Here is a 27,690-nt window from a genome sequence, read left to right as displayed (position 1 = left end):
TCTTCCACAAGGGATAGTCTTTCCTCTCCTCTTTTAGTAGTGGGATGCCTGTAAGGGAAAGGATGGCTGTTCTTGAGAAGGCATCTACCACTGTTTAGTGTCTGTATTGCTGGAGCACCCAGGAGCTTCAACGTAGCTTGGAACAGCCAGAGTGCCAGGCAGTGCAGGAGACAGTGTATAGAGACAATCCCTGCCATGACATAAACCTTTGGATTTCTGAATCCTGGTTGAACTGGTGCCTTAAAATATATACAAATAATTAGAAAATGTAAAGGTGGGGGAAACATATCAGTTGATTAAAGAATAAGTAGTCAGAACTGTGTATATTTTTTCCCCTTCAGTGATATATTTAGGTCAAAAAATATTCTGCCTAGTTTTGGGAAGATGTTGGAGAACATCTTTGTACCTTTGTTTGAGGCAACAATCAATCCCAAACAGCACAAAGAACTGCACCTTTTCCTCAAATATGTGAGTATGTTTGGATCTCCAGTGCCTTACACAAAATAGATCCTCTCCTACACTTAAGATCTTCTTTGTTTGTAGACAGCAATTGCCAGACACTAACAAAACCTTTTCTTCTGCAGATTACTTATATTGTTTTACAACATTGATATACAATCTAATAAAAGTCTGAGTAAGGTCCTGCTGTTTAAATAGTCACCATTTATTTACTCTAAAACAGCTCAGCAACTATTTGTCCACTCAATAATCCTCTCTATAAGGAATGATCAGAAAATCTGCACGTTTTTGTGCAGAGTGACCATCCTAATTCAGAATGTGTACTTTGAGCTTGCCTGTTGGACTGGCCTCCGAAAAGGAGGCAAGGGAAGGGAAACAATATGCAGATCTTGGTATGACTCAGATGAGAGGCAGGGATGTAGCTGCTGGGGTCTGATAAAATGGAGACATTTCTGAGTATGCCCCAGATCAGAACTTCAAGGTTTCCTGGGAGCCTTCAGCTACTTTCAGGATGACACAGCAGATGAGTTTAGAGGATTATAATCTGGATCTGAGTGAATTTGAGAGGACTATTTCCTTCTATAAGGATATGAAAGCTTTTGTGCATCAGGGCCTCCTATTTGTCTCAAAAGATAAAATACACGAAACTTACATTTGGATTTTTTTCCTTTTTTTTTTCCCCCTCCCTGTCTTCTTTTTTTCCTGTTCACTTGTCTTCCTACATAACAGACAAAATGTGCCATGTTCATCCTTGTTCTGTATCCATACTCCTGCTAGTCCCTCCTAGAACTAGGTTCTAGAACCAGTGTTGCTGTTTGGGCAGTGTTACAAACAAAAAACATAATTGCTGTTGTCTGCATGTTACAGCAGGAAGGCAGAGCCGTAGGACTGTGAGCATGAGGGAGGAAACAACTTACAGAGGGGGGAGTAGTTGCTTTGTACAAGCAAGTGCTGAAGCAAGAGTCGATAATAACAAAGTTTGCTTCTTGAAAACACTAATTCCTGCGAATCTCTTCTCCCACCAGGTGACTGGCTTTGACAGTGTTGATGATGAATCCAAACACAGTGGCCATATGTTCTCTGACAAGAGCCTTAACCCTGACCTCTGGACCAGTGAGAAGAATCCCCCATACAGCTATTATTTGTATTACATGTATGTCAACATCATGCTGCTAAACAACCTTAGGAGGTAAGTAGTTATTTTCTCTGTAACAGGTTTTCAGAAAAGAAGAAATCAAGTAATAATCTTGCTCTCAATCTAAATCTGTGTCTAGATCATATATCTTTTGAAGCAAAGCTTATTTTGAAGAACTATTTTAGAGAGCCCAAGAGGAGTACATGGGATATTCTGAAAATGTTTACTGCAGAATGGATTCTAATGAAATATACAGAAATTGCAGAGATATCAAATTAACATCTTAGTTTGATATTTGTGTGCATCTGTTTTGTGAATTCCTTAAATCAGAAGAAATTAAACAAAAGAAGGAATTCCACAAAATTGGCCTTGTGACCTTTGCTTGGATTCACAATGAATTTTCAAATTTAATATGCTCAGGACAGCTTCTCTTGCTAACTCATTATCTCCTGGTAATTTTAGAGAAACGACATTATGCTGTGAAATTCTGGTTTAAGGCCTGCTGCCCTTATCGATCAAATATACGCAGAAGAGAACATAATTATAAACTGCCCATTTAGCTAATTTACTTTGACGTGCTTGCTGGCTCATTCGGTTTTACCAGTTTAATGAGACAAATGTCTAGGCAAGTAATGCAGGGAGTTAGGGTATTAGATGTGGTATCATGACTGCAAAAAGCAAATTTTGCCATTGGCCCAGTAGAGCCTGAAATTCAACTGCAGCTTATGCTTCTGACTTTGTGGCTGACTCACGGAGTGATTTGTGCAGCTTACTCAAATTGAGGCCCAGTGAGGTTATCCATTGATACTACAGTGCCATCTCCTATCTTGTGAGGGGTTGTTTCATTATTGTTTATACATTTTTGGGAGTTATTCTTAGAGGAGGTGCATAGACTATCATTTTAACAAGAGTCTTATTCAAGTTAACATTCAAAATGATATTCCTCCTCTCCCACTGCTACCTCATGCATTTCGTTCTCTACCACCCTATATAATCAAAACTCATAATAAAAACATCCACCTTGAATTGCCTTGTACTTGCAGCAGACGGGCCTATTTGTTATGTATCTGCTATGTTGTGTCTTTCTTTCCATTACAGAACTAAAAGTAAGTCATCCCTTTCTCCTAACTTTCTCTGCATTTTCTATAGTCTGCAGTTTTCCTTTTCCAAAGAGATTCTGTCAGAATGTAGGCATTTCTTTTTCACCTTAAGATCATTTCAACCACTGTTTGAAGATCTCTCTAGATGATCATTAAATCTTCCTCAGAGCTAGGTCAAATAATGACACAACTGATTAATGAGTCAGTAGAGCTGTTCACCGCTGTTGAATGTACTCAGTATGTGAGGTATCACAGCCAGGCCTTTGTAGGATTGTTTTATGCTTTAGACAGTATAAGCAAAGTCATCAAGGATGAATTACACCCTCAAATCCTTTGTCTGGAAAAAACACTAGTAAACATCCAACCCAGAACTGTTTTATGCTCCAGCAGTCCTTGCTGAAATTGTTTTGAACATCTCCAAAAACTGCAGGACATTTGTCTACACAGTTTAAGCAGGGTCCATTTATAAGTTATAAGCCAGCATAATTTTTAATGTTCATGATACAAATATAATAATTCTAGAAATTATATAGTGTCAAGTCTAGTGAAATAACTAAGACTCATAGATAATCTATGCTGCAGAGGCTGTGGTTTTATGCTACACTTAATTTAGTGAGACACCATGGGCAGTGCTAGCTCACTCTGGGCTACGTACTTCCACTTCTTTCCTCATACTTGATCTAGGAATTATATGGCCACAGGTTGCCTTGGTTCACTTAGCTTTCCATCTGCCAGTTCCCTCCCCTGAAATCAGTGCACTAACTATTCATTCAGCAGTTAAGCAATTACTAAATGAGATGTAAGCAGGGGATGAAGCAAGGAAGAAGGACATACAAACATGTCAGGTGGAAGGAGCTTGGGGACAAGGACCTGCCCCTCTTGACAGCAGCCCACGGGCAGGCCTGTTAGATTAGATGTAATGTCAAACTCTATGAGAATGACTGTCTCTATTTTAATAAATTCCTTCAATTCCCATATTAATGATAATTACACACAAAATAGATGAGGCTATTTCTTGTAGAGGAACTTACTTTTAATTTCCTCAGGGAAAGAGGCATGTGTACTTTTCTGTTTCGACCTCACTGTGGAGAAGCTGGGTCTATCACACACCTTGTATCAGCCTTTCTGACAGCCGACAACATTTCGCATGGATTGCTCTTGAAGAAGGTATTGCTTGGTTGTTCATCTAAACTAATCACTATCTGCTTAGACATCAGTCACTGGTTCAACTAGCAATCACCACATAATACTTTATCTGGGCAGCCCAAAATCAATTTTCTTAGCATGGCACAAATAACTCGTCACTTTGAACAGCAATAAGCTCAAGGAAATGCTGAGCTTCCCAGTCCTTACTTGATTTACAAAAATATGTCTGTTCCTAAGTGAATATTTTAAAGCTGTGTCTTTATAGGGAAGACTGACTGTTTAGGTATGTCAAGGACTTGTTTTTGGTGACTGCAAGCAGAGGAAGAATTACAATGGCAAAAACTGCTTAGACTTGTTCCTATTCCCTAGTTTAGGTCTCAGAAGAATTTGGGGAGAGCTTTAGTTCCTTCTGCACAGGGACAGAGGTGTTTTTCCCTGACTGGCATCCCTAACCTTCATTCAAAAGTTTGTTAAGGTTTTGATTATTTATAGCTAGCATCACTGGAATCATTTAACGAAGAAGTTTAATATAACTGGCAATCTTGTATATACAGCTTGACTATTATGACTAGGACAAACATTATCATTCCTGACATATCAGTATTAACTGAATAAAACCCATCACACAACTCCTCATCCCCAGGCAACTCTTCTGTAGTTAAAATAATTGGTCAGTGGGTGGCAGATTTGCACTGAGTTTAGAGTAGTTCCGTTGCAAGAGTTCTATAATTTGGATTTCTTGATTAATGTAGGAAAACTCTCTCCATATTTTTAGAAGTATGCAAGGACAAAGAAAAATTTGGCCTAAAATCATGTGTGATGTTCTGCTCAGAACCAGTATTCCTAAAATTAGACCCAGACATTGCACTAAGACTGTGCATGACTAGAACATTTTCCTTTTCACTCTCTCCTGCTTATCACCTCTATTTCTGTGGGACTAAGAATAAAATAAACCTGGCATAGCCGATAGATATGATAGAGGCACTTGTCAGGTTCACTGGTTGGTTAATCCAAAAGTAGTAATGAATAAAGATGAGAAGGTGACCCATAGATTATTTATATTATGTGCACAGCAACACATGACTTCTAATAAGTTAAACTTTCTGCTCCTGAAGTTTACCTATTGGACTGCAGTTTTGGAAGTAAGATTGCTTAGCAGTTCTGATACATCTGTCATTATCTGTGATTTTCAGCTTTTGGAGGAGGGATGCTGTTAGTATCAAATGGGGTTCCCTTGATAGTCGTGTACACTTATTAAGCTACATTAATATTAAAAAGCCACCATATTTTTAAGGGGGAGACGGCATCTATGTTTGAAGAATATAAATTATTTTTATAAAGATTAGTAACATTTAAAATTTAGACTCTTAAATATTTTCTAAATTTTACAAAGAAAGCCACCATGTTCAGTGTCAACTTAAATTCTTTGGTCTTAGTCCTCCCCCTGTAATTCTGTTTCCATTTTCTCCAAAGGAAAGCCTTCTTTTTTAATTATCCCACAGTGGCATTAAACAATGATTGTGTTCTGTTTTTACAGAGTCCAGTTCTCCAGTATCTTTATTATCTTGCACAAATACCCATTGCCATGTCTCCACTTAGTAACAACAGCCTATTCCTGGAGTACTCAAAAAATCCATTACGGGAATTTCTACATAAGGGACTTCACGTCTCTCTCTCTACAGATGATCCTATGCAATTTCATTATACAAAGGTAAGAGTCGCAAAAAAGTCTTGTCTTTGAATTTGGCAACAGTGCGACATAGGCCCAAAGTGGCCTGAAAGGTATTTTATATCGTTGCTTACGATGTAGAGGTTGATGTCTTTTCAGTCACTTCATTCATTATTCTCCCTCATTTTCAGTCTACTACTCACAGTTAGGTTTCAGAGGGAAACATTTAATTTCCTAATTATGTTTCTTTTGTACTCTTGCCTCTCCAGTGTTGGCTGTTGAAGTATAGAATGAAGGATGAGGCTGGAGGGAGGTTTGAGCCTTCATAAATCCTCTAGAGTGCCAGGGAAGTCCAGTTTCCTTACTAATGAATCTGGGGAAGTATGCTACAAAAACACTGTGTGGAGTCTGAGGACGATGTATAAGCTGACTGCTCAGTGAACTGACACTGATGCTCACCTTTGGGCGGCCTGGCAGGAGACACATGCCTGGTGTCTCCTTACAGTGCCCGGACTCCACAACTGGCACTGACCTGAGTTGCACTGTGCCATAAAGCAGCCTGTGCACTGCTCGACTGTGTTCTGAGGACAAGCAGAAGTCTGGCCAGCTTTACCCAGGCTTGCTTCTCCTTGCCTGCGACAGGTCTCTGCTAGAAAAGACAGGGAGCTCTATGGAGGCTTTCTCCACAGGCGTAACACAATGCCGGCCGCCGTGCACATAGTGCTGAGCATCCCCTGCTGTTACAGTCTGCTATAGTCAGAGCCTACCTCCTTGTGACGAAGGTCAGATGTGAGAAATGACCCTGCTACCTGTCTATCTCTGTACATATTCATTAAAGATTTAAGCACAGATCCTCCAATGTATTTACATTCTCTGGGAGCTCAATTGAAATGATGTGCATAAATGCCTTTGAGGATCTAGACCGCAGGCTGCAATTTCTTAGTCTAAGAAAACTAGGTACCCAGTGCCTATTAATTACTTAATAGTCACCTTTGGGAAATTTGAAATAAACAATTCCGTTCATTAGTAATTTTGATGTTAAAGTCTTAAACCTCTAATTTTACACAGCTATCTAAAGAGCGTCTATAAATTCTTTAATTAGTAATGAGTACACATTTATACCTTATTTATGTATCATTTAATACTAAACGTATTTTGGTGATACAGGAAGCTCTCATGGAGGAATATGCCATTGCAGCTCAGGTGTGGAAACTAAGTACCTGTGACTTGTGTGAAATAGCAAGAAACAGCGTACTACAGAGTGGATTGTCAAATAAGGTAATTGTAGCTGAAAAACACCATCTTTTTTGTTGTTGTTGTTGTTGTTGTTGTAAATATTAGGGTGAGTAGGAACTGAGAAGCTAATACAGTTTGAAAACTGAATAGCAGGTGCTTGTGATGTGTTTGCATATGCACATCTCTATCCACTTTTCCCAAAATATTCCAAAACTATCTGCTGTGCAGTCTTAAACAAAAAAAAATATTAAAGTTCCATTGAGGTTAACAATGAAGTTACTCCCAAAACCTGCACAGACACCAGGTGCCTGTTTATACTCAGTTCTCCCTCCACTCCCAAACCTTTAGTTCTACAGATGCCACCTCTCTGACAGTAATTTTATATGTCATATCTTGCACTGAATAACAATAACCTACTTATTGTTAAGCAAGATATGCTTTATTTAGCAGGAATACTGCAGAAACTGTTCTGTTTTACATAGGCAGTCAGATTAAATTAAATCCCCCTTTGGCTTTAAAGCTCTAAATCCATGGCACTTTCTAAGACTTACTTTAGACCATCCTCTTTTCTATGTCGCATTCAAGGAGCTGGTATGGGAAGGGCTTTACAAGTATTATTGTTTCCTCTGGTATTCTCTAGTGACAACTGTAAACTTTTCCTCTTGTGCAGATTTATTATAACTAACCAAAGAAACCTAAGCCTCTTTTTGACCTCTCACTTGAAAGATGTAGTAGTCAAGACCAAATACTAGCAGAGGGTTTTAGCAAGCCAGACTGAGTGTACCACTGGAAGTAATTATATGTATAAACTTCAGCCTTGAAAATCTCCACAGGTGGTAAGACCCTGAGGTAGAGTTCAGCAGCCAGTTGGTTGAAGCTGCTCTTTTCACTTGCATCAGTCATTCAACTAACATACTTAGTTATGCAATAAATCAAAGCAGCTGAACTGACTACTTCTTTATGTTTAATCTTTTTCATAGGAAAAACAGAAATTCTTAGGGGTGAATTACTGTAAAGAGGGGCCTGAGGGAAATGACATTCGAAAGACAAATGTTGCACAGATCCGGATGGCCTTCAGGTATGAGACATTGTGCAATGAACTTAGTTTCCTGTCTGATGCTATGAAAACAGAAGAGATTTCTGCTCTGTCAAAGTAGTTTCAAACCCAAAGAAACTAGAACCTTTCACTCCTAACCAGGATCACATGCTAATATAGAATCATCTGTCATTGAGCGCTACCAAGACATAACTGTTTGAACAATATGGAGAGAAACAGAGTGTCTATGGAAGGTAAAACAACATTTGCTGTTATCTTTTACTGCATTATTCTCATTGCAAAAATTTCTGTTTCTATAAACATTAGGCTTTCCAAGACTGCTGTAAACATTAGATGCAAATTCACAAACGTGTATCATTTGTTTCATACTGTTTTAACTGTACACTGTATTGTAGCTGGGAAAATTACAGAGAATATTCATAATGCATCTGTGATATGCTGCTTAGAATACTGCAGCTGCTGACAGGATACATGCACCTGGTTTTGTCCTGCCAATCTCAGTGGCAATCATGGCATATAGCATTTGTAAGTTTAACCCTTTATTAATTAGCAGATTGTATGGGGTATATAATTTTGAGACTACTTTTTCACTGTAGAAGGTGGTCTGACACAGTTTTTACCTTAATGTTTTAGCAGTTATATTAGAAAACAAGAAAAAAATAAAATCTGGTAGTCGCTTTTCGTGACTGAAGAATTACCTCCTGTTGTCACCTAGTATTTGGATGTCTGTGAAGAATGGCAGATTAATGCTTTTTAATCTAATAAATAGAAAACATGGTGTCAAAATCATCGCTATTGCACACTGTAATAATGAGTGCAGTTGCATCATGAAAATGTTGCCTTGAAAGTAGAGAACACTTTTTAATTGCTTTGTAACTAATGGGAATATGTGGGTATGCCGGTTCAAATTATTTTGAAAATCATGGTTGCATGTAAAGAAAAAATTTTTACTTGAACAGAGGAAGTGTTCTTATCAATCAGTGGTAGAAACTCCAAACCTGGGTTCTGGTGCTACTTCTGACATCTTTTTACACATTTATGTTAGTTTGTATTTTAGTCAATTAAAGAGTTCAATAAGAAGTCAAATTGTCTATTTATGCAGAAGTTAGCCCACCTAAAATATGTAATTTCAGCTCATTTTATGTTGTTAAATGTTTTATTTATGATGGAGTGAGTGGATTAGTAAAATATAGCTGCTATAATATTTATCAATCTTCTTTCTGTTTGATCATCCTTCTTAAGACGAAGTACTACTATTCCTTCAGAAAGGTTAAAGGTAGTAACATGGTAGCATTTCTCTACTGTAGAAGCTGCATGTAGTTTTATACCAAGAAAGACTCAAGGCTAGGGGGAGCAGGCAATGTTGAAGTCTGGAAGTCCAACATTACACTACTTAATTTGAAGGTATACAGTCCCTGAGGTAGGGTCCTGAGCCTACAATTACTACATAGAGAAGTTAGGCATCTTAGAACAGTAATTCATAATTAATGCATAAAAAGCAAATAATTAATGCTAGCCAATAAAGCCTCCCTTGACCTAAATGGCTGCCTGTTTTACTGCGTCAGATGCTTCAGGCCACTTGGGTTTCTTAGGGTGACCTTTCTCCTGGGGGTTGGGCACCTACATCCTTTCAAGGGCTGATCAGGTCTCACCTTCCCTTGTAAATGCAGCCAGAAGTAGCAGTGGTGACACCACCAGTACCAGCTTATACATAAATAATAGCATAAATGTCTATACTTCATATTAGGAGACATACTCCTCTCCTCCCCTCAGGCTGTGGGAGTTCAAAACAATACCTACAAGGAGGATTTCTTAATGTACCTGCTGTCCTGAATGGGGTCTGCAGGGAGACTGCACCAAAATGAAGGGAGGAGGTATTCCCTACCACCTCTGATAGCTGTGCAGTCCTATAAGAAGAGACTTGCCCTAAAGAACCCAAGGAAGCAGCTTGGATGTGAGGTCACTCTGAGGGTGCAATGGGGTGGGAGCTGGTCCCCAAGCTGTCCAGGTGGAGAGGCCCCTGGGGCACAGGAGCAGCCTTCAGGCCATCCAGGCAACTCTACAGTTAGCCAGAGTCATAGAGCTCACAGGGAGCTGCAGTGCTTACAGGGCTTGAAGAAAAGTTTTTTCATCCAAAACATGATTGTAGACAGATGTTGGCAGGCTTTACTTTAGCTCTTCAGCGACCTAGCGTAAAGCCTGCAGTGCTCAACTAGGGCCAGATTTTGTACTCCGTGCGCATCTAACGACCCTGTTGAAACAGTGCTACTGATACTGCTCAACTCTGTGTTAATAAATTTGTCCAAAGTTCTCAGTCAACCATACCTGTTGGCCTCACTGACTGTTAGAAATTTTAGGTGCTCATACAATACTTTGTCAGGATCTTTAATTTTCTTAGGACAAAGTTTGAAAAAAGTGGTTCCAACATTTTAGCTGTATAAAATGCAGAAGCCTTGTTTTCAGTAGTACAGTGCACTAAGAAATTGTTATAAGCATACTATTATTTACCTGAAAGAGTATGTGTTCAGTCTAAGTAAGCAAAATACTTGGTTTGAAGAATTTAACTTTTAATTATCTTCATCCAATAGAGAGAATCATTGCTTTACTCAGGTTCTTTTGCCTAAAGATTGCTATTAGCTCTTCTTTTGTCTGTCACTAAGATACTATTTAGCTTTTTTAAAATTATCCCAAATTTTTGTATATTTAATACCTTTCAGCTTTCCTTACCTCAAACATATAAGGTTCTAACAGTTCTGTAGCTCTTAAACAAAAACCCACAACTGGATTTGAAGCTTGTTATTGTCAAAATCCAGATTACTATCCAGTAATGACCACAAACTGCCATTACTGCAAGGAATGTCCCTTGTTTTAGGACCAGTTCTACTTCCAGTGCTTTCTGGGGTGCTGCTTTTAGTGATAAATGGAGCTACTAGTGTTATATTTTAGGAAACAAACCCACATCCTTTCAAGCATCCATTACTACCTCTCTTGCGGTCATCTTTTAATTAGGCAAAGTTTTTTGACTCTCAGGTCCACTTCTGAAACTTACTTTTGTATTTTTTTAAGTTGTTTTGTTCTAAGCTATGGCTGCTCAAAATAACCTTGCAGTCTTAAGATATGTATGTGATGAAGGACAGACCCAATGTTGAAATGTTACTGTCACCTGAATTACTCTTACACATTTTACTCAAATGTGAGATTGGCACTTGCTACTTTTTCCCCAGATAGTGCTGAGATTAAACCTGGTTGCACCAAAACTCATGTTTTACTCCAACAGTACAGAGGAGACCTAAAAGAACATCACTGCAGGGGGTGGGTTTTTTTTGATTTTTGCTTCAGAATGAGAAAGTATCCTATTTTCTCATCATTTTATTGATGTTCAGATTGAAGCATTATTCAAGACTTCCTTACATCGGGCAGCTCAGAGCATTTTACAATTTCACTTAAAATCCACCGATAAAACTTTTGACCAAAACAGGTATTAAACGTCACAGTAGTCTTTTGAGATATACTTAATTACGGTTGAGATTTGTAACATATCTATTTGAACCATTTCTAGTGATGCCCTTCGTTGTATGTTACTTTAGCAAACTTAAGGCACTTGCTCTGCCACTGGATAATACAGAATTTTCTTACCCCAGAGCTACCCTATCTTTTGAGATCATTGTTCTTCACCTGTCCAAGCCCTTCTGTTTTTCCTCTACTATGTAGTAGTTTAAGTATCTGTAGCCCAGTTTAATCTGTCTGAAAAAGGGGGGAGGGAAGTCTGTAAAAACTGCTTTTTCTCTCTGCGTCTGGGTTGAGTGGTGTTTTATCTTTTGCCTCTTGTGGAAACATTAAGCATTACACTGAAAAATAAATGATAAAAGAACATGCTTAGGGTTTTTCTGTGTGTGTACCTATCTTAATAAAATTGTAGCTGTTCAAAATCTCTGCCTTTAAGTAGAACTAAAAACCTATGCAATTAAATTCTGTTAGGATTACAGAAGATAAACCAAAATCAAGGATTAGCATAGCATGAAAACTGAAAAAACAGTGGAGAAGCAGAAGCTAGAAGCAGAGCTAGGTTAGAAGCAGAGCTAAAGGTTAGCTGACTTAAAGCAATTCAGCGTTAATGAAAACAAACTATGCTGATTCATCCCAACGCTAGACCTGGCATTAAGTCCTAAAGGGAAATCGTACTGCAGGTCTGCGCCCTACTGTCTCTGGGTGCTCTCGTTCCCTGCTCATCCGAGCTGGGAATCTGGGTACGGCAAGCTGCAACTTTTCCTGATGCTGGAGCCTCATCTTGATGTGTAACTGGATATCAAAACACCTGAATTTGAGAACTAGGAAGTAGTTCTGACATCTAGAGTTAAAAAGTTTAAGCAGTACCCAAAACACCTTTATATGACAGTGAAGCACAAAACAAAGAAACCAAAAAGTGACAAGTTGAGGGAAACAGACAACATCAACATAAATGTTCTGCTACAGTCAAGATGACATTTGAGAAAAAAGTTTAACGCACAACTTTCTTCAGTAGGAATAAAGGTTTTTTTAGATGAAGATTACAATCAGTATCTTTAGTTCTATACAAACCCTTTATTTCTATATACAAGCTGGTACTTATGAAACATGATACAGATTTAAGAACTTCATCTGTTAATTGTGGAAAATCTATTTCTCCCATCCACCTCTCAAAAAGCTAAGTATCAGTGTTAAGCAACATGGCTAATTCATCAATCATTAACCATGGCTAATAGTTCTCTAAAGGTCTAGACATGAAAGATACTTTCCCATATAAAAATTATTTATTTGTTGGAGCCATGTTGACAAAGAAACATAGACTGTAGTCCAAAACCCTTCCTTGTTTCCCATAAAACTGAATTTAGGAAGGGGAAATTCCTGGCTAATGTAAGCTTTGTTCATAAAAACAGTTTATACTTTTAAATAACACTTTGAAGTAGAGTGCTCGTTTAATTACCTTTCAGAGAGTATTCTTCATTCCACCAAAAGCACACTGGGCAAAATTCCATCCAAGTTCCCAAAACTGATAATTTTTTTATTCTAGGCCTATGAAACTCCTGCCCAGAGATTAATATTGTAACCTCAATAGTTAGCAAGATAAACAGTAGGTAAGCAATCAACTGACAATTAATGTATTGACAGCTTGGCTACAAATGCAAAGAGCTTGTTGTCAGATCCCTCAGACATAATGCTTATTCCATGAGGCCTTCATTGGAACAAGGCTAGTTTACAGCAGAATGGGATAAGTACTTGGGATAAGTACCCTGTGGTTACCGGAAAAGAACACTGTGCCATTCAGATTAATCTCAGCTACACATAGCAACAGGAAAGAATGTTCACTCTTTATAGTATGTTACCATGTGATAAATTTTAGGCTTTAGATGCCAAACATCTGAAAAGACGATTAAAAAAAAAAAAAAGTTTGAAATTACCTACTCATAAGAAATGCTTGTAAGAAAGCTGAATTCCATTCATCCATTTCAAACAGATGAACATAAAACCTTATGGCCAGTTATCTACAAGAGTGGTTTAACAGCAGAAAAACAAGAACCAAGAACCAACTACAGTATTAGAGTCACAGTACAATTACTTCCATTACAGAGCATGTGTATTTAGCAGATGTGTAATTAAAGAGTATGCGTAGTGTCAAGAGTTAAAGCCAGACAGGATAACATGCAGCTCCCAATTGTATTAAACATCCTTAAAGCTTACAGAGGAGGTGACTGTTCCAGGATTCAGAAGGACACGAAGCATAAAGGGCCATAGCTGAGATGTTCCTTCTAAAAATAATGCATTTGGCACATACAGCTATGTAGGGGTGGAACTTAACAATTCAGTTTCAATCCTACAGCACAGAGTTCTTCTGATTGCTTTGTGCTCCCAGAGTTGGGATGAGTATGGATTAGAAAATCTTTACAATTATGTACAGAAATCTCTTTAAAAAGAAAGATATATAAATTAAAATACCATTTCCCACTAAACAGTAAACATGTATGTTACACAAATTTGCTGGCTAAGTTACTATACATCTATATTGAAATCTAGTAAATATAAACATTGGTTAATTCTTCAAGTACACCTACCTCCTGGTACCTCTGTCAATTTGTAAATTTTGCAATTTCATTTTCCTGATCTGTTACTGAATTCCTCTCCCATTTCTCACTCTCCTTCGAAAGATCCAAACAGATAAACCAAATAACTAGACAGAGGAAACAGGTACATTAATTATATATTTCAATTATTTTAAAAATCAGAATAAATTTGAAAAGAAAGAATATTCAAATCCTAGTATTTTTAAGCTTTAAAATATTATCAGAGACACTATGGAATAATTTGGCGGAGGGAAAAAATTACAGAGAAATCTGCCCAATAGTATCCTTCTAGCAAGTAGAGTTTGTTTTTTTTTTCAATTCTGCATCACTGCAGAATGCTCCAATTCATTTGTTTTGAAAAAGGAAAAGAATCAGAGTGAGTCTTTCCCCAGAGCTGTATTTAGGCTACCTTGTTAATATCACATTTAAGAAACTGACTCACAATGGCATATATACTTTTAACCATGGCACCAGTATGATGGAATTATAAATTAAAATTAGTTTCCAGACTTTTGTGATATTAAAGCTAAGAGATACCTTAAGCTTAAAACAACTTTGATATTTCTTCCAAAGTAACTTTATTGCACAACTCATACACAAATTATAATACACTGGAATGTCCATAGCTATTAATACAATTTGCAATGCTTAAATTACAATTTCACATTAAATCTGTAAGAATTCTTGACTTTAGCACAAAAAATTTCAGTTTGTTCTAATGCCCCGCACCAACAGCTATTCACAGTAATTCACATTTTCAAGGTCTGGCTTCTGGAACCCATTACCATGTCCCTGCCAATGTGATTACCTTTCCTTTTCCAAAATTCTGTTTGCTAAACGTAGCATTTCGGACTAGGAAATACTGCCAGTACCAAATTACTAGCTTTGCAGTGTTACTGTATTTATATCCCTTATAACATACAGTACATATATTTTACAAGGCACACATTACAGTACCTACATCACAGCAGTGTTATTACAGCAACTTAATTAAAAAAGCTGTACAGAATATTTTTTCATTATTTAAATAATTTTTGCATTAGTTTATATTGTAATTATAAGTGCCTTTATACTGTAATAACAATCTGCATTCATTACAAAATTACATTTTAAGAAGTTCATGTAAGTTTTCAGCAGAAAGTCAACTTATAAAAGTCTCAGTTCAGAAGCGTAGTAATTGAAATACCTGAAAAATAAAGTTAGCTTGAAGCTTTAATTTAGATGCTTTTTCTGCTTCAGTGATATAAAAACCAGTTTAAAAATTCAAAGCTTATTTTAAAGTTTTGAATAGGGACTAATGCAAGCTCAAAAAGCAAAATGAAACCAAACTGGTATGCGATTAGGAATATTTGCAAATATTTCAGTGAAAAATCCCCAACCATTAACAATTTTCAGCACAGATAACAACTGCCTTTAAGCAAACAAACAGTCCATACTTTTTCTGAAGAATAAAGAATCTCATTGATACCAAAGGATTAACAAAGGGAAAAAATTAGTTCTAGGTTATGTACATTCATAAATAGATAGTTAAATACAGATTTACACACTAAGCCATACTGGCTTTTAGATGATAAACACAAGACAACTATGTTGCTTATCTGTCCTAATGTCTATGATAAATTTGACGACTGTACCATGAGCCAAGTTCAAACAGGTGTCATATACTGTAAAAACTCCTTAATGAAGTATAATAGAGAAATTCCCAAGACTTGGTCCCCGACATCATTTCATTCTTTTGTAGCTAATTAAGGAGAACAACCCTAACATACATATACATGTGTGTACTTGTCTTACAGATCAGAACCTGTCCCTGATAAAAGGCCTCAGCCTGGCATTACTGAGTTTTAACAAGTATGAGAAATAAAAATGCAGTTTTGTAATAAGCAAGATTTGTTGCTAGTTCTTCAAATGCTACACTTGAGTATTTTTGACTCAACAGCTTCAAGTTAAAACAGCAGTATTTGTTAATAGCAACCTCCCCCCAAATTATATTTATTAATTCATTCTCTATAATGGCAGTTGATTTCCATAATAGTTCTGCAAAACAGACTTAAGATGGGTTTCCTGAATACTAATGATGACTATTTTATATTTTCTAAAAGCAACTCTTGAAAGATTTGACTCTGCTAAACACTGAAATACACTGTTGTACTCCTATTGTGATATCCCTTTCCCCAAGTTGTCAGATGCACATCTCTCTGCAAGCCACAAAACTATTATCAAAATAGAAGTTACTCTCTGCTACATAAAAGCATATTGCACTTGTAGATAAAAAGCACAGCACCCTTAATTAGCTTATGACCTTATAACCTTAGTATGCATGATTTCATCCCTTTGAAAACGGAGGAAAGGCAGATAAAACTACAGCATCAGACTAAACTACACCTTAATTGCTAATTTGAATAAAGTAATTCTTTTCAGATATGCCTCATGTTTAAAAATATTTTTGGCTTTTTTGATCAAAAAGCTATAGAAAAAAAACTGATTTGCTTTTTTAGGATTGTGTATGAAACTCTTTAGTGTTTCCAAGCTAATGAGACTATGCTAAACATCAAATTTTAAAAAAATATTCAAAGAGATTATCTTGCTAAGAGGATAAGGGAAAAGCACAAGTACATTTACATAGCCGTCTGTACTCTCCAAAATAGATTTAAAATAATTAATACTAAAACTCATAATGGATCAGATTGAAATCAGTACCTGTAAACACTAAAAGGAGCAATAACTGGCTACTGAAAGAAAAAAAGGGGCAGTGGGAGGTCCTCAAGTTTCAGAAGCAAAATTTCAAATTAACAATCACTAGTCCTAACTCACCATCCTTATTCATATTTGTCAGGAAAGTAAAAGGGACTGCTTTGAAGGATAAGAGCTGTGAGGTCAAGCCATCTGACCTCACCTATTTAGATGTTACATCTCCTGTAGCAGTACACTTTGTGATGTTCAAACAGCAGTTGCAGTTGTGCTAATAAAAATAGCTTCATTTAGTAGTCAAACTGTTACTTAATAATAGCAATAATCATTGTTAAAATAACCTCTGTTAATGTTAATAATCAAAGAGTTTACTGAAACTACAGATTAATAATTAAGACTGCACACATGTACACTGGCTCAAATACCCTGTGTTTTAAAAGACTAGCATAGATTCACAGCAGCCAAGAAGACAAGTAAAAGAGTGTTGGAAGAATGGCAACGGGAGATAAAAACAGATATTCATGAAAGTGAAAAAGCTTCAAGTGCTCCTACTATTGTCAGCTTGTTGGCCAGTGTCAGGGTCTGTGAGGCTGGCCTGCCTCATCTACCATGTTAAGTATGTAAGTAGCGATATCATCTTCTGTAGGTGCATCTGAAACCACCCAAGAATCACTTGCCCCAGTCACTTGCAGACGGCAGATAGGACAGCTCCTATGACGATCGCTCCTGTTAGGAAGCCAGAGAAACGAGTATTTTTCATTTATGATCTCTTCCTGGCTGAAAGAGCCCCCAAAATCCTCAACAACACCCCCCCTCCCCAGTGTGAAGTTCAAGACTGGACAGATTAATTGGATTAGATCACCTATAGCTTTTGTTTGTTTGTTTGTTTAGACTTTTTTTTTTTTGAGAGGAAGATTGGCCAAAAATTTTGAATGCAGTTGTAGTTTTTGAGTGATAAATATGGAATCACGTTCCTCAGTTATTCAGAATCAAGTTTGCTCAGGTTAAACAGAATACATCTAGTCACCTGTCCAGAAAGTTTAAATCAAAATTCATGGTCTAAACTAATTCTTCATTTCTCCGGATACTCAGCTGAGCTACCTCAGAAACCAGTTCCCCTAAGTTTCCTGTGTAAAGAAAGAGGAATCTTCCCTGGGTCCTATTTGGTCCACTGAAGTTTGAAATTGGTACCTCAAGGTTCCATCCCCCTCCACCCGCTAATTCAGGGCCCCAGAAAATTATGCTTCTAAGCTCGGAGCCTCTGTTAGGTGCATAAAGAAGAAGGGATGAACCTAGATTCAAAAATCAAATACCAAAAAAGAATGGTATAACTGGAAGCTCATTATTAGGTCTGTTGATGCATTAGCCACAGTAGAATATAATTCACTCTCCAACAGAATAACTAAACTAACCCCTGTAATGCTATTAGATGTTCAAAAGCTTTCCCAGAAAAGAGAGATGACTGATTATACACTGAGATCCAATGGTTTTTACTAGTGGTATTCTTGTGGAAGTGTGGCATTACAAGAGTAGCCTCCATGTTAAGCATTTGAAAAAGTCACAGAACAAAATTCATATGCACAAAATATATGACTTGAATGTTAAATCATTTGCTTCAACTAGCCAAAAAAACCCTTAACTGAGACTATCCGTATCACCTAGTGCTAGACTGCCAGAACACCTGCCTAATCCCTGTAGGTCTTCTTCATGGCCAGTGGAGAGAGCTGTGTTCCTCCCCAGAGCAATTTTTCTCTTAGATTTCCAACACCTAATGCATCAGACCGATGCAGAAGGTGAAAAACTGTTCAGTTTAGTATTAGACTGAATATATATTGTAAGATGGATGCTATACATAAATTTCAAGGCATTGCTATTAAAATTCCCTAGAAAAACTCTGATACATTTAATTAGTAAATTGAATGGTATTTGTTTCAAGTAAAAGCATAACATATAGAAAAAAATCCCTCTGATAGTTATTCCCCAAATAGTAATAAAATGGCCCAACTTGCCCTTACATTTGTATACTCTAACAAACTATTGATTCATTTTATTTAAAAGAAACATTGTATGAGATTTTGTGAAGCATATCAAGAGGTTAGCAGAGTATATCCTCTTTTCTCCAGTTTTCAAACAAGAATACAAGAATTGTATTTTACAAGAATAAAAATAAAGAGGTAAGAAAGTACTAAAAAAATACTGAAAAGCATGTTCACATTTTTTTTCCAAAATGAAACTCTGCATAAGATGCTTACAAATTCTGAAATCCTTCCTTCCTTCTGCTGCAATCTAATTTTATTCAAGCTTCTTACCTATCACATATATATTACCTTGTAAATATCTTCAGACATTAAATTATATGGGAACTGAGGAATCTGTCAAGACCAAACCCAAACATGTCAGATTCCCAGCACATACTATAAAATAATGAATATCCTTTAACATGTATTACCATTTATCAATGCATTTCTGGCAGAAGCTGTGAGCACACGGCAAGATCAAATCAGCACGCCCATCCATGCAGATGCAACATTCCTCTTCATCTGTCAGCTGTTTAACCCTGCACAAGAGAAGACAGTATTTTCTCCCAGATTACTAATACGTTTTATATTTATGACCTGATTAGCTAAGATATTCCTTCTGTTATATGACTAGACTAGTTATTACATTTTTCATAATAGCAAGTGATGGATAGAAGGGAATACCTGTGCTTATCTACAATAAAAGTTTAATTTTGTGGATGAAGTAGTTAGATCATTCTGTCCCTGGCCTAAGTCAGGAGACACAGCCTTAAGCTATCAGCAAACAGCAGCAAATGAACTAAAATTTAAGGAAGAATATGTATTTATTTTTTGCATCAGGTTATACAAACTGTTTTTCATAACAAGGGAAGTGTAAGAAGTTATAACTGTTATGTATCACATGACTGGGCCAAAGAATAGAAACACTGTTTACATTAAAGGCAGAAGAAATCTGCCTTCCTTTGACAAAGTGCCAGGCTGAAGTATTTAAGAACGAACTTCGTCAAATTTCTGTGTACTGGCTTATATCCTAGATAATATGACAAAAACACATCTGTTAAGAGGATCACTACTAGATTGCTTGCTCACTAATTTCACATGCAGTCAAAACGCCAAGAGCTAAACTAGTTATTAGATTTAGAAGGCTGGTTTTAACTTGAAATATGCCCATCTCGATTGTTCCTCCAAATTAGGATTCTCTCCCACTGCTGACTGTTACTGCAGCTTTTCCAGCTAAGCTTCTAGGTGTTTTGTTTTGGTTTTTTTTGGGGGGGAGGGGGCTTCAAACTTTAGATTGCTCACTGGGATAGCCATTTTCATTTTATCTATTTGTCTCCACATCTTTCAAATAATAATTCACATATACATATCTAAAGTTCATAATGGTAGCATCACAAATATTTGTATCATCAAAATTTCTCAAAAGTGGAAAAGGTGCAGAGAATCCTCTACTTTCATTGACCCAACTAGACATACAAAGTTCCCTAATTTTACAGTCAAGGCTCACATCCAAGACAGCCAGCTAAGCGCTCTCAAAGAGTACAGGATTTTCAAAAATCCTGATCTGGGGACTCCATCTCCAACTAGGGGAGCAGACTAGTACTGTAGAAAGCATGGCATTTCAGGAGAGGCTGACCACTTTAACAACTATTGACCAAACAGCTTTTGCTTAGGTATCCTGTGAACTACTCAAACACAGAGTAATTTTATTAACTGTACAGATTAGCCAACAGATTCACCAGTAGTTAACATGCTTTTATTTTATTCTTCAGTAGGTCCTTGGGGTTTCCTTTCTGATATGCTTTTTGAGAAATTACTTTAGATTGCTAGGAGATTTTCTGTACAAATATGGATGGTGATCCACACGTAGTGAGGACCACAGTTTCCAAAAACTAACCTTTTGATTAGCTCACTATGGTCTTACTCCCTTCCATTTCCCTCCCTCATGCAGCTCTGAGTACTTTGCTTTGATAATACTTCAGATTTTGAGATTTGTTGGTGTATATACAGGCAATTATACTTAAAACAAGCGCACTGTTTATCAACTTTCTGGAACCTAGGATTTAGCCATAGGATTAAGTTGCTGAAGAAATGGTAAAATACAAGGGTGACAAACTACGGAAATGCTTGTCTCTTCAATATCAGAAGGAATAAAGCACTTACGGATATTTTGGAATGCTCTGTTTAGGAAGTGGATGTTCTAAAGAAATGGGATATTATTCCAGTGGAAGAAGTTAAGATAAAAAGAAGAATGAAACAGATAATATTCACTATTTTTGGACAATGACCACCAGCTCTTGCAGAGCTGAAAAACATCTAAAGGTGAAGAATTTAGGTAAATGTGAGGATTTCACAGAAAAACAAAACATAAGATTTCCTAGGTATAAAATACTTAAAAGATCTTCAGCCTTTATTTATTTTAATGACTTGAAAAATTGGGGTAAAATACAACTGGACCAAACCAGCTCACTAAATTCCAGCATATTAGAAAAGTATATTCAAAAATGTTATTGTCATTTGTCAGTAATACCACCTCATGCAATTAAGTTTAAAAACACAAACAATGGGTGCTCATCTTCCCCATCCCAAAATCTAAAGATTGAAAAAGAAGTTAATCTAGGAAATCTTGTATGTACTCATCATCTTTAGCAATACATGAGCTGGTTTTGCATAACAATCTGTTCATGTAAAAGGACTTTTCTGGATGTATATGTGCTCAAAAGTATAACCAGGTATCTTTGAGAAAGAGCAGGGAAATATCTCTTTCCAAACTTGCCCACAATTTGCTACCTAATGCTAGCATTTTAATAATTCAGGGCAACCAATAATTTAAGATTATCCGTTCCCAAACAAGAGAAGCAGGAAATAAATGAAAAGAGCATATTCTGCAAGACACTGACATTCAAAAATCAGTGGGTTTTATTTATTTAACAAGATAGCCAACACCTTTCTTGTTCTAACAGCTAGAGTTTGACATTTTTAAAGTTAACTAGCTTTTGAGCTAACTAGCTCAATAACTTGTTTTATCAAAATGCCTGGCTATCAGTTCTTCACTGAATGATACCATACAGAAATACAGCATGGTTTCACAGAGAACTACTCCATTTACTACTTTTTCTTCTAAAATCTACCTCAGAACTAAGTTAGAACTCTGAACTAACTCAGAAACTCAGAAGTAAGGCATTACCAAGAGCAACATTTCCACACAGGGAAAGGGTGAGAAGATTCTTGCTATTACATTCAGTCTGAACTAACGTTATTGCAGGTGTTGACCTCAGTTTTTTGCTTTTCCTCTAGGTAACAAAGCAGAATGTCAACATGTGTGAGACAGTTCACATTTTTCCAGTCTTGCCAGTTAAATTATTACTGTAATTGATGAGTTTCTAGTAGCAACAGATGGGAACTTTTACATGCCAAAATGTAAAAGAGGAAGAGAAAGTTTAAGTGGAACAATAACAAAACCTGTTTAAACAAACATTGTCAAAACCCATAGATTTGTAGCTGCAGCTGATTCCATTTCCTCCTGTTTCCTTATTCAAGAGATTCAACATATACCAAGTTTATATTGGAGCTGACCACTAAAATGCTTGTTCTGAAACTGAAGCAGGGTAGCACCAACAGAAATTCACCCAAGTGCATTGTAGCTTTCTTGTTACAAAAGAAGGTGTGCTATTTATATTTGTGATGATACAAAGTCTGCATCTGCCAACCACATAGTTTTAACTGCTAGATGTTTGTAGATCAGGTTTTACACATAACTTCCAAAATATTTATGTTGTAACTGTGGTCAGAAGCTAAAGTATATCAAAATACCTTCCCATCCATAAACTGGCCTGACAAGATGACACAGATGTCAAACACTCTGCAGTTTCTTCAGAAGCACCACTCCGTGCAAGAACTCCTGCTGCTTGACTGGTGATGTCTTTATAAAGTTGAATGAACTGATACAAGTTCAAGATTCTGGAAGCTTCCACGATGCCACTTGTTTTATTTATCTTGAGATACAAGAAATATTAACAAATACATATTAGATTTGTATTTGACATTGCTCACAATTTTTTTTATGCACTGCATTTCTTGTGACAATAGCTACTTTCCCAAGTGCCCATCACAATTTTAGCAGATCTGAATCCACTTCAGTATAAGTGGATTCAGTACAAATTATAAGCAAATAGGGACCAGATGCCTAGAAACTGGGTTAATGTTAGTACAACAAACAGAATAATCAGTTGTTTCACATTTAGAGCTTAAAATAACCTGCAATAACGGCTGCCTTAATGAAAATCTTATGTCTTATTATCCAAAGAATAAGCATAAGCTCCCTTTAAATACACACTAAGAACGAAAAGTGTGAGAGTCAGCCTGATTTGAACTCCAAATTAAAATTGCTTAGTGGCTTCAGGATCATCTAAGGATGTTACTTGATTGGATATTGAGGGGAAAAAGTCTCCAAGTTAGAAAGAGTAAACTGCTAAGTAAACTACTAAGTTTTGTCATGGTCTTCAAACTAATAATAAGTATTTAAGTTTTAGTCTGGCTTTCTTAAAAAAAAAAAAAAGAAAGCTGCATACAGTTATGCTAGTTCAATTAATTTCCATAGCTTCACCTCACAAATCACCTCAATTCGTAACTAGCGAGGGAAGACGTCATTCCTTTAAACTTAGTCATGAAAATGTATTTGTTAACCCACTTTTTACAGAAACTTAGATTTTAGGCTTAATTTATCTCAAATAGCATGTTAATATATCATCTGTATCAAAGTATACTTTCAAAAAATATCTAACAGCTGTTGGATTTTACCAGCAAAAGTGACCTCCCCAAATATCTGCACAGAAAAAAACAAGTTAAAATTTTCAACAATCTTACTTTAGTACAGACTATCCGAACAACCACTTTCCAGAGGGCGGAAGAATCTGAACCAGGCTGCACTTCAAATAACAGATGTTTGTCTTGCCCAGAAGCCAATTTTGCAGTACTGAAATAAAAAATAAAAATAATAATACAAAAAACCTCAGTCTACCATCATGTGCTAGGCATGCAAAGATGAGTAACCTCAGATATTCTGTTATTTATTGTTTACCCATGTGCTTTTTACCCTTAAAGAGGTTGTATCATTACTGCCCAAATGGATACACAAAATTTAAGGGTAGTGACCTCCTTTGTGTGTCCTTCAATATAAAATACATAGTTCATTTCACAAAATGATTTGCGAGTCTTCTGATCCACCATCAGCAAACACGTATCCTTTATAGACATTTTCATTTATATATACAATGTTTATTAGTGGGATTGTGCAATCTTGTAGTCCAATCTAAAAGTATTACTTAGCATGTATGTGAAAACCATGCAAGTATCAACTTATGCAAATAAGGTATATTTTTGTTAGTATATATTAATAATAAAGCCGTAAGCTTCAGGTGACCCTGATTTTTTTTATGGAACACAGGCAAAATGATCTATTCCATAAGAATTAGAACAAGGTATTTTACTTTCAGGCTGAAGTAAACACTGTAAAGAAATAAAAACCTTGAATGACAGTGATATTTTGGAGTTAATCATACTGAAATATACTCAAATTCACAGGTGAAATATAAGCTAATGTTCTTCAAAATCTATTTAAGTTATCTACTCAGAAGACAGCTACCTGTTACTGAATGTGCAGTAGTCATTCATAAAAGCATAACACCGTATAAAGCAATTTCTAAACTGAATATAAATTCACATTACAGTTAAACATCAAACACTGCTAAAACTCACACACTACATAACCCCTTTTGAGCACGTACTTTTCCCCTTGACCTCACTATATACTACAAAAATTGAGTGACAGTGACAACTCTGCTGTTTTGTTGGCTTCTTTTAACTGTCAATATATCAGTCAAACAAAAGGCAGGCTATAAAAAGCCTTACTTACGCAGCCTTTTGTTTAGAATTATCTTGGTCAGTGGTTTCCAAACACTGAGGCACATCACATCTTTAATGAGGAACACGTCCACAGAGTTGGGAGAGTGAGAAACAGTTCTGTCTCAGGTGGTTACCTTCGCAGTGTAGCTGTACTGCTCTTTACAGGGCTCATATTGCTACTTCCTACCAAAGGTGATATGCAGAGACAAAGCAGCATTGCATCTTTAGGGGGTTGGTGGAGCGGGGCAGGGAAGAGCAGGTGAGATAAGTAGCACTACAAAAAAGACAGTGCTAAATGTCTACTTCTTGTGAACTTATGAGACAGGAGCAACGCCTGCTGGAAGAAAAGTACTGTGGAAAAGTGACTTTAAGGAGGAGAAACTGTTCTGTTTTTAAAGTGTAATTACAACCACTATAGAAGTTTTAAGAACTGAAAGGAACATCTGAAAACCAGATGGCAAGTTCTGATGTAGCCAGCGCAAGAGAATATACTGCACACAAGCTCTCTTTAAAACATGAAAAAAAAAGAAAGAAAGAAAGAAAAAGTAAGGCTTACACATCATTAAGTTCAGCTACTCTTCCCAGAAATTCTTCATACGTTAAGAAACCACTTTCTCGAACCAAAGAGGCATGCTTTGCTACTTTTTCTGGCAACTTGTTAATTACAGTTTGTGTCTGGTTTGAAAGCTGTTGACCCATGGTGAAGTTCTTCACTTCAGCTCCATAGACGAAGGAAGTTCTCATTCACTTGTACAGTCTCTGCTAAAAATATTTTAAGGAGTAAAAGTTATATTTGTGTATTTTATGAATAACTGCTCCCATTCTCTTCTTCTAGTGTAAGAGTTTAGCTACCCCCTAACCAGTCTAATTATTCTAGGAACAACTTGAATAACAGTCAAATTAGAAACAAAGCTGAACACCTGGAAGAAACTGGGATGCGGCATTAATAACTTAGGAAAACTGTATTCTTTTGCTTACAGCATTACTTGTATTAAATAGAGATCATTTATGTATATGGATTTTTCAGCAACTCCAACACGCAGGTAAATACATCTGATGTAATGGAAAAGAAAATCACAAGATGATGATGATGATTTATGACAATCTTTGATTTTCCTAAAAATATCTTCTTGTGTGAAAGTCAAAATACTCACAAATAAGCATATTAACATCTATCTGTACACAGACATTACAATATGAATTAGGTTTCATGTATCAACTGTCAGATCAAGAGAACTCTCATAACATTCTTAAAACTGGTAAGATAACAGACTCACATCAGTCTAAATTCAAAAATCAGTGAAATTGGAACGGTCCTTACGTGCACAAAATCTTGAACTATTCAAGAGAAGATGCTATTCTGCAAAATTTTCTGCAAGGACATGAAATTCATAAAAAAAATTCTGTACAGCCATGTTTTCCACTCTAGCCATGCTGTCAAGCCTCACTTGTTGCCTGCTCTCAAGACTTAGTTGTAGTTTGCATTACAGTACTCACTAGGTCAAACCTCTCTAATCTGAACTGTTTCACCTTTCCTTTACACTCATGTTTTTCCCCCAAAGTCTGTAGAAGATTTTTCCCTGTATCTTCTGATTCTGCAAAAGTCTGTATCCACTTCCTCCTCTTGTTCCCTCTCCTTTGACACTTCCCGCAAACTTCTCTTTGCTCTTTAGTGGGCAAAGGCAGACAAATTAATTCTGCCCACACAGAGTTTGTCACTTGTAGTCACAAGAAGTTCCACTTCCTTTGAGACTTCTACAGATAAAGTCCAGAATGGCAAAACTAACGGCAGAATATCAGCCTTAATTGAAATAATAGATAATTTGATGCTAGGTGTACTACAAACATCTTACGAGAGACATCATTCAAAAGCAGAACTTCATCCTGCACGCATGCAAAGCTACATCTGTGCATAAACCTCCCCAAGAAAATAGCCTACAACTGTCAAGAAGTTCACTACCATGCTGTAAGAACAACACCGCACAAGTCACACAATGAAAAAGTATATTCTTATCCCAAGATCCCATGAACTATTCTAGTATTTCACCTAAAAGAATTAACTTCAAATTTAATGTTTTAATTTTGATTCATCTCTGTTCTTGGAAAGATGCACTCCCACAGAAATCACTTTCCTCCTTCCAGTCAAGCCTCCAGTCTTTTTCTCCCAAGCTCTCTAGACCTTGCATTTGGCATATACCCAGAAGATACTTCTGAAACATAGCCTTTCAACAGCATAACTTTTCATCCTTCAAACACAACCTACCCCAGATCTTCCATTTTTTGTGGTCCCCCTAATTGCTTCCTGAGGAAGAAAGTACCATGTGAGCCCACTGAATAACACAAAATAAAATCACACAATAGTTTAGACAAAAATAATCTAGCTCATATGCAGAAATACTTGTGCTAGTGTATATTTTCATATGTTTTTCAAGATCAAAAATGCACAAAATTATCAGAAAGATTACACATAATGTAGGCATGTACCCCAGGACAAAACGCAGGAAAAAGTAAACCACTGTGAGCCTGGCCACATCCAACACTACCACCAAGCTAAGCAACCAGAAAACAGGGCTGCAGAGAAGAGCTGACACCACCGAAGCGTTCCGGGGGCAGGGTACAGGTTACCCCCCGGGCCTCTCCCCGGGCCAGTCCCTCTGAAATCGGCGCCGCTCCCGAGCCCCACGCTCGGCCGCCAACGCGGCCCCGAACCCCGCCCGCCAGGCCGCAACGGCCGTTCCCGCTTGACCGTTTGGCCGCACTTAACGGCCGCGCGCGCAAGGCCGGCTGCGTCACGCCCGCACGCGCCGGCGCTGCGGGCCCGGCGCCGCTCGCCCCAACCCCCCACCCCCAACAGCCGTTACCTCGCCGGCGGCCAACGGCCGCCCGCCCCCTCCCCGCCGCCCTCCGGGCACGGCAGCGGCCCCGCCCAGGGCGCCCGAGCCCAACGGCCCCCCGGGCCCGCCCCCTGCCCCCGGGGCACCCGCCAGGCCTCCGAGGAGCCGTGGGAAGGGCCCCGCCAGCGCCCTCACCCCAGCGCCCCAGCATCCTGCTCGCCACCGCCGCCCCGCCGGGACCGGACGGGACCGGACGGGACCGGAGCGGGCGCGGCTCGCCGCGCGCCCCGACGCTCGGCCAACGGCGCAGGCGCGCGGCCAGGGCTGCGTCGCGGCGCGCCGC

General features: G+C 37.6%; 2 protein-coding genes across 7 annotated transcripts in view; one reads left to right on the top strand and one right to left on the bottom strand.

Annotated features, from left to right (window-relative positions):
• Positions 1-11,677, top strand: part of AMPD3 (adenosine monophosphate deaminase 3) — a 34,592-nt gene extending 22,915 nt beyond the window's left edge. For both annotated transcript variants that reach the window (XM_064513015.1, XM_064513014.1), the window contains exons 10-15: positions 342-468; positions 1,485-1,648; positions 3,741-3,861; positions 5,378-5,551; positions 6,677-6,787; positions 7,726-11,677. In XM_064513015.1, the coding sequence (XP_064369085.1) occupies positions 342-468; positions 1,485-1,648; positions 3,741-3,861; positions 5,378-5,551; positions 6,677-6,787; positions 7,726-7,902 (874 nt within the window). In that variant the 3' untranslated portion in view covers positions 7,903-11,677. The remainder of the gene's footprint in view (positions 1-341; positions 469-1,484; positions 1,649-3,740; positions 3,862-5,377; positions 5,552-6,676; positions 6,788-7,725) is intronic.
• RNF141 (ring finger protein 141) overlaps positions 1-27,690 on the bottom strand; it is a 44,903-nt gene extending 17,213 nt beyond the window's left edge. Inside the window, exons 1-6 of one of the 5 annotated variants that reach the window (XR_010389485.1) lie at positions 27,543-27,690; positions 25,070-25,275; positions 23,476-23,584; positions 22,423-22,604; positions 19,041-19,148; positions 13,892-14,007 (exon numbers count right to left, since the gene is read on the bottom strand). Coding sequence is in view for 4 of the 5 variants with exons in the window: in XM_064513016.1 (XP_064369086.1) it covers positions 17,167-17,317; positions 19,041-19,148; positions 22,423-22,604; positions 23,476-23,584; positions 25,070-25,257 (738 nt within the window). In the remaining variant the exon portion in view is untranslated. Of the gene's footprint in view, positions 1-13,398; positions 14,008-14,454; positions 17,318-19,040; positions 19,149-22,422; positions 22,605-23,475; positions 23,585-25,069; positions 25,276-25,834; positions 25,853-27,542 lie in introns of those variants that run through there. The other 4 variants (XM_064513018.1, XM_064513016.1, XM_064513017.1 and 1 more) reach the window with 4 other exon arrangements.

The sequence above is a fragment of the Dromaius novaehollandiae genome, chromosome 5 (assembly GCF_036370855.1).
Source record: "Dromaius novaehollandiae isolate bDroNov1 chromosome 5, bDroNov1.hap1, whole genome shotgun sequence".
NCBI lineage: Eukaryota > Metazoa > Chordata > Aves > Casuariiformes > Dromaiidae > Dromaius > Dromaius novaehollandiae.
This window is presented reverse-complemented; position numbering and strand designations above follow the sequence as displayed.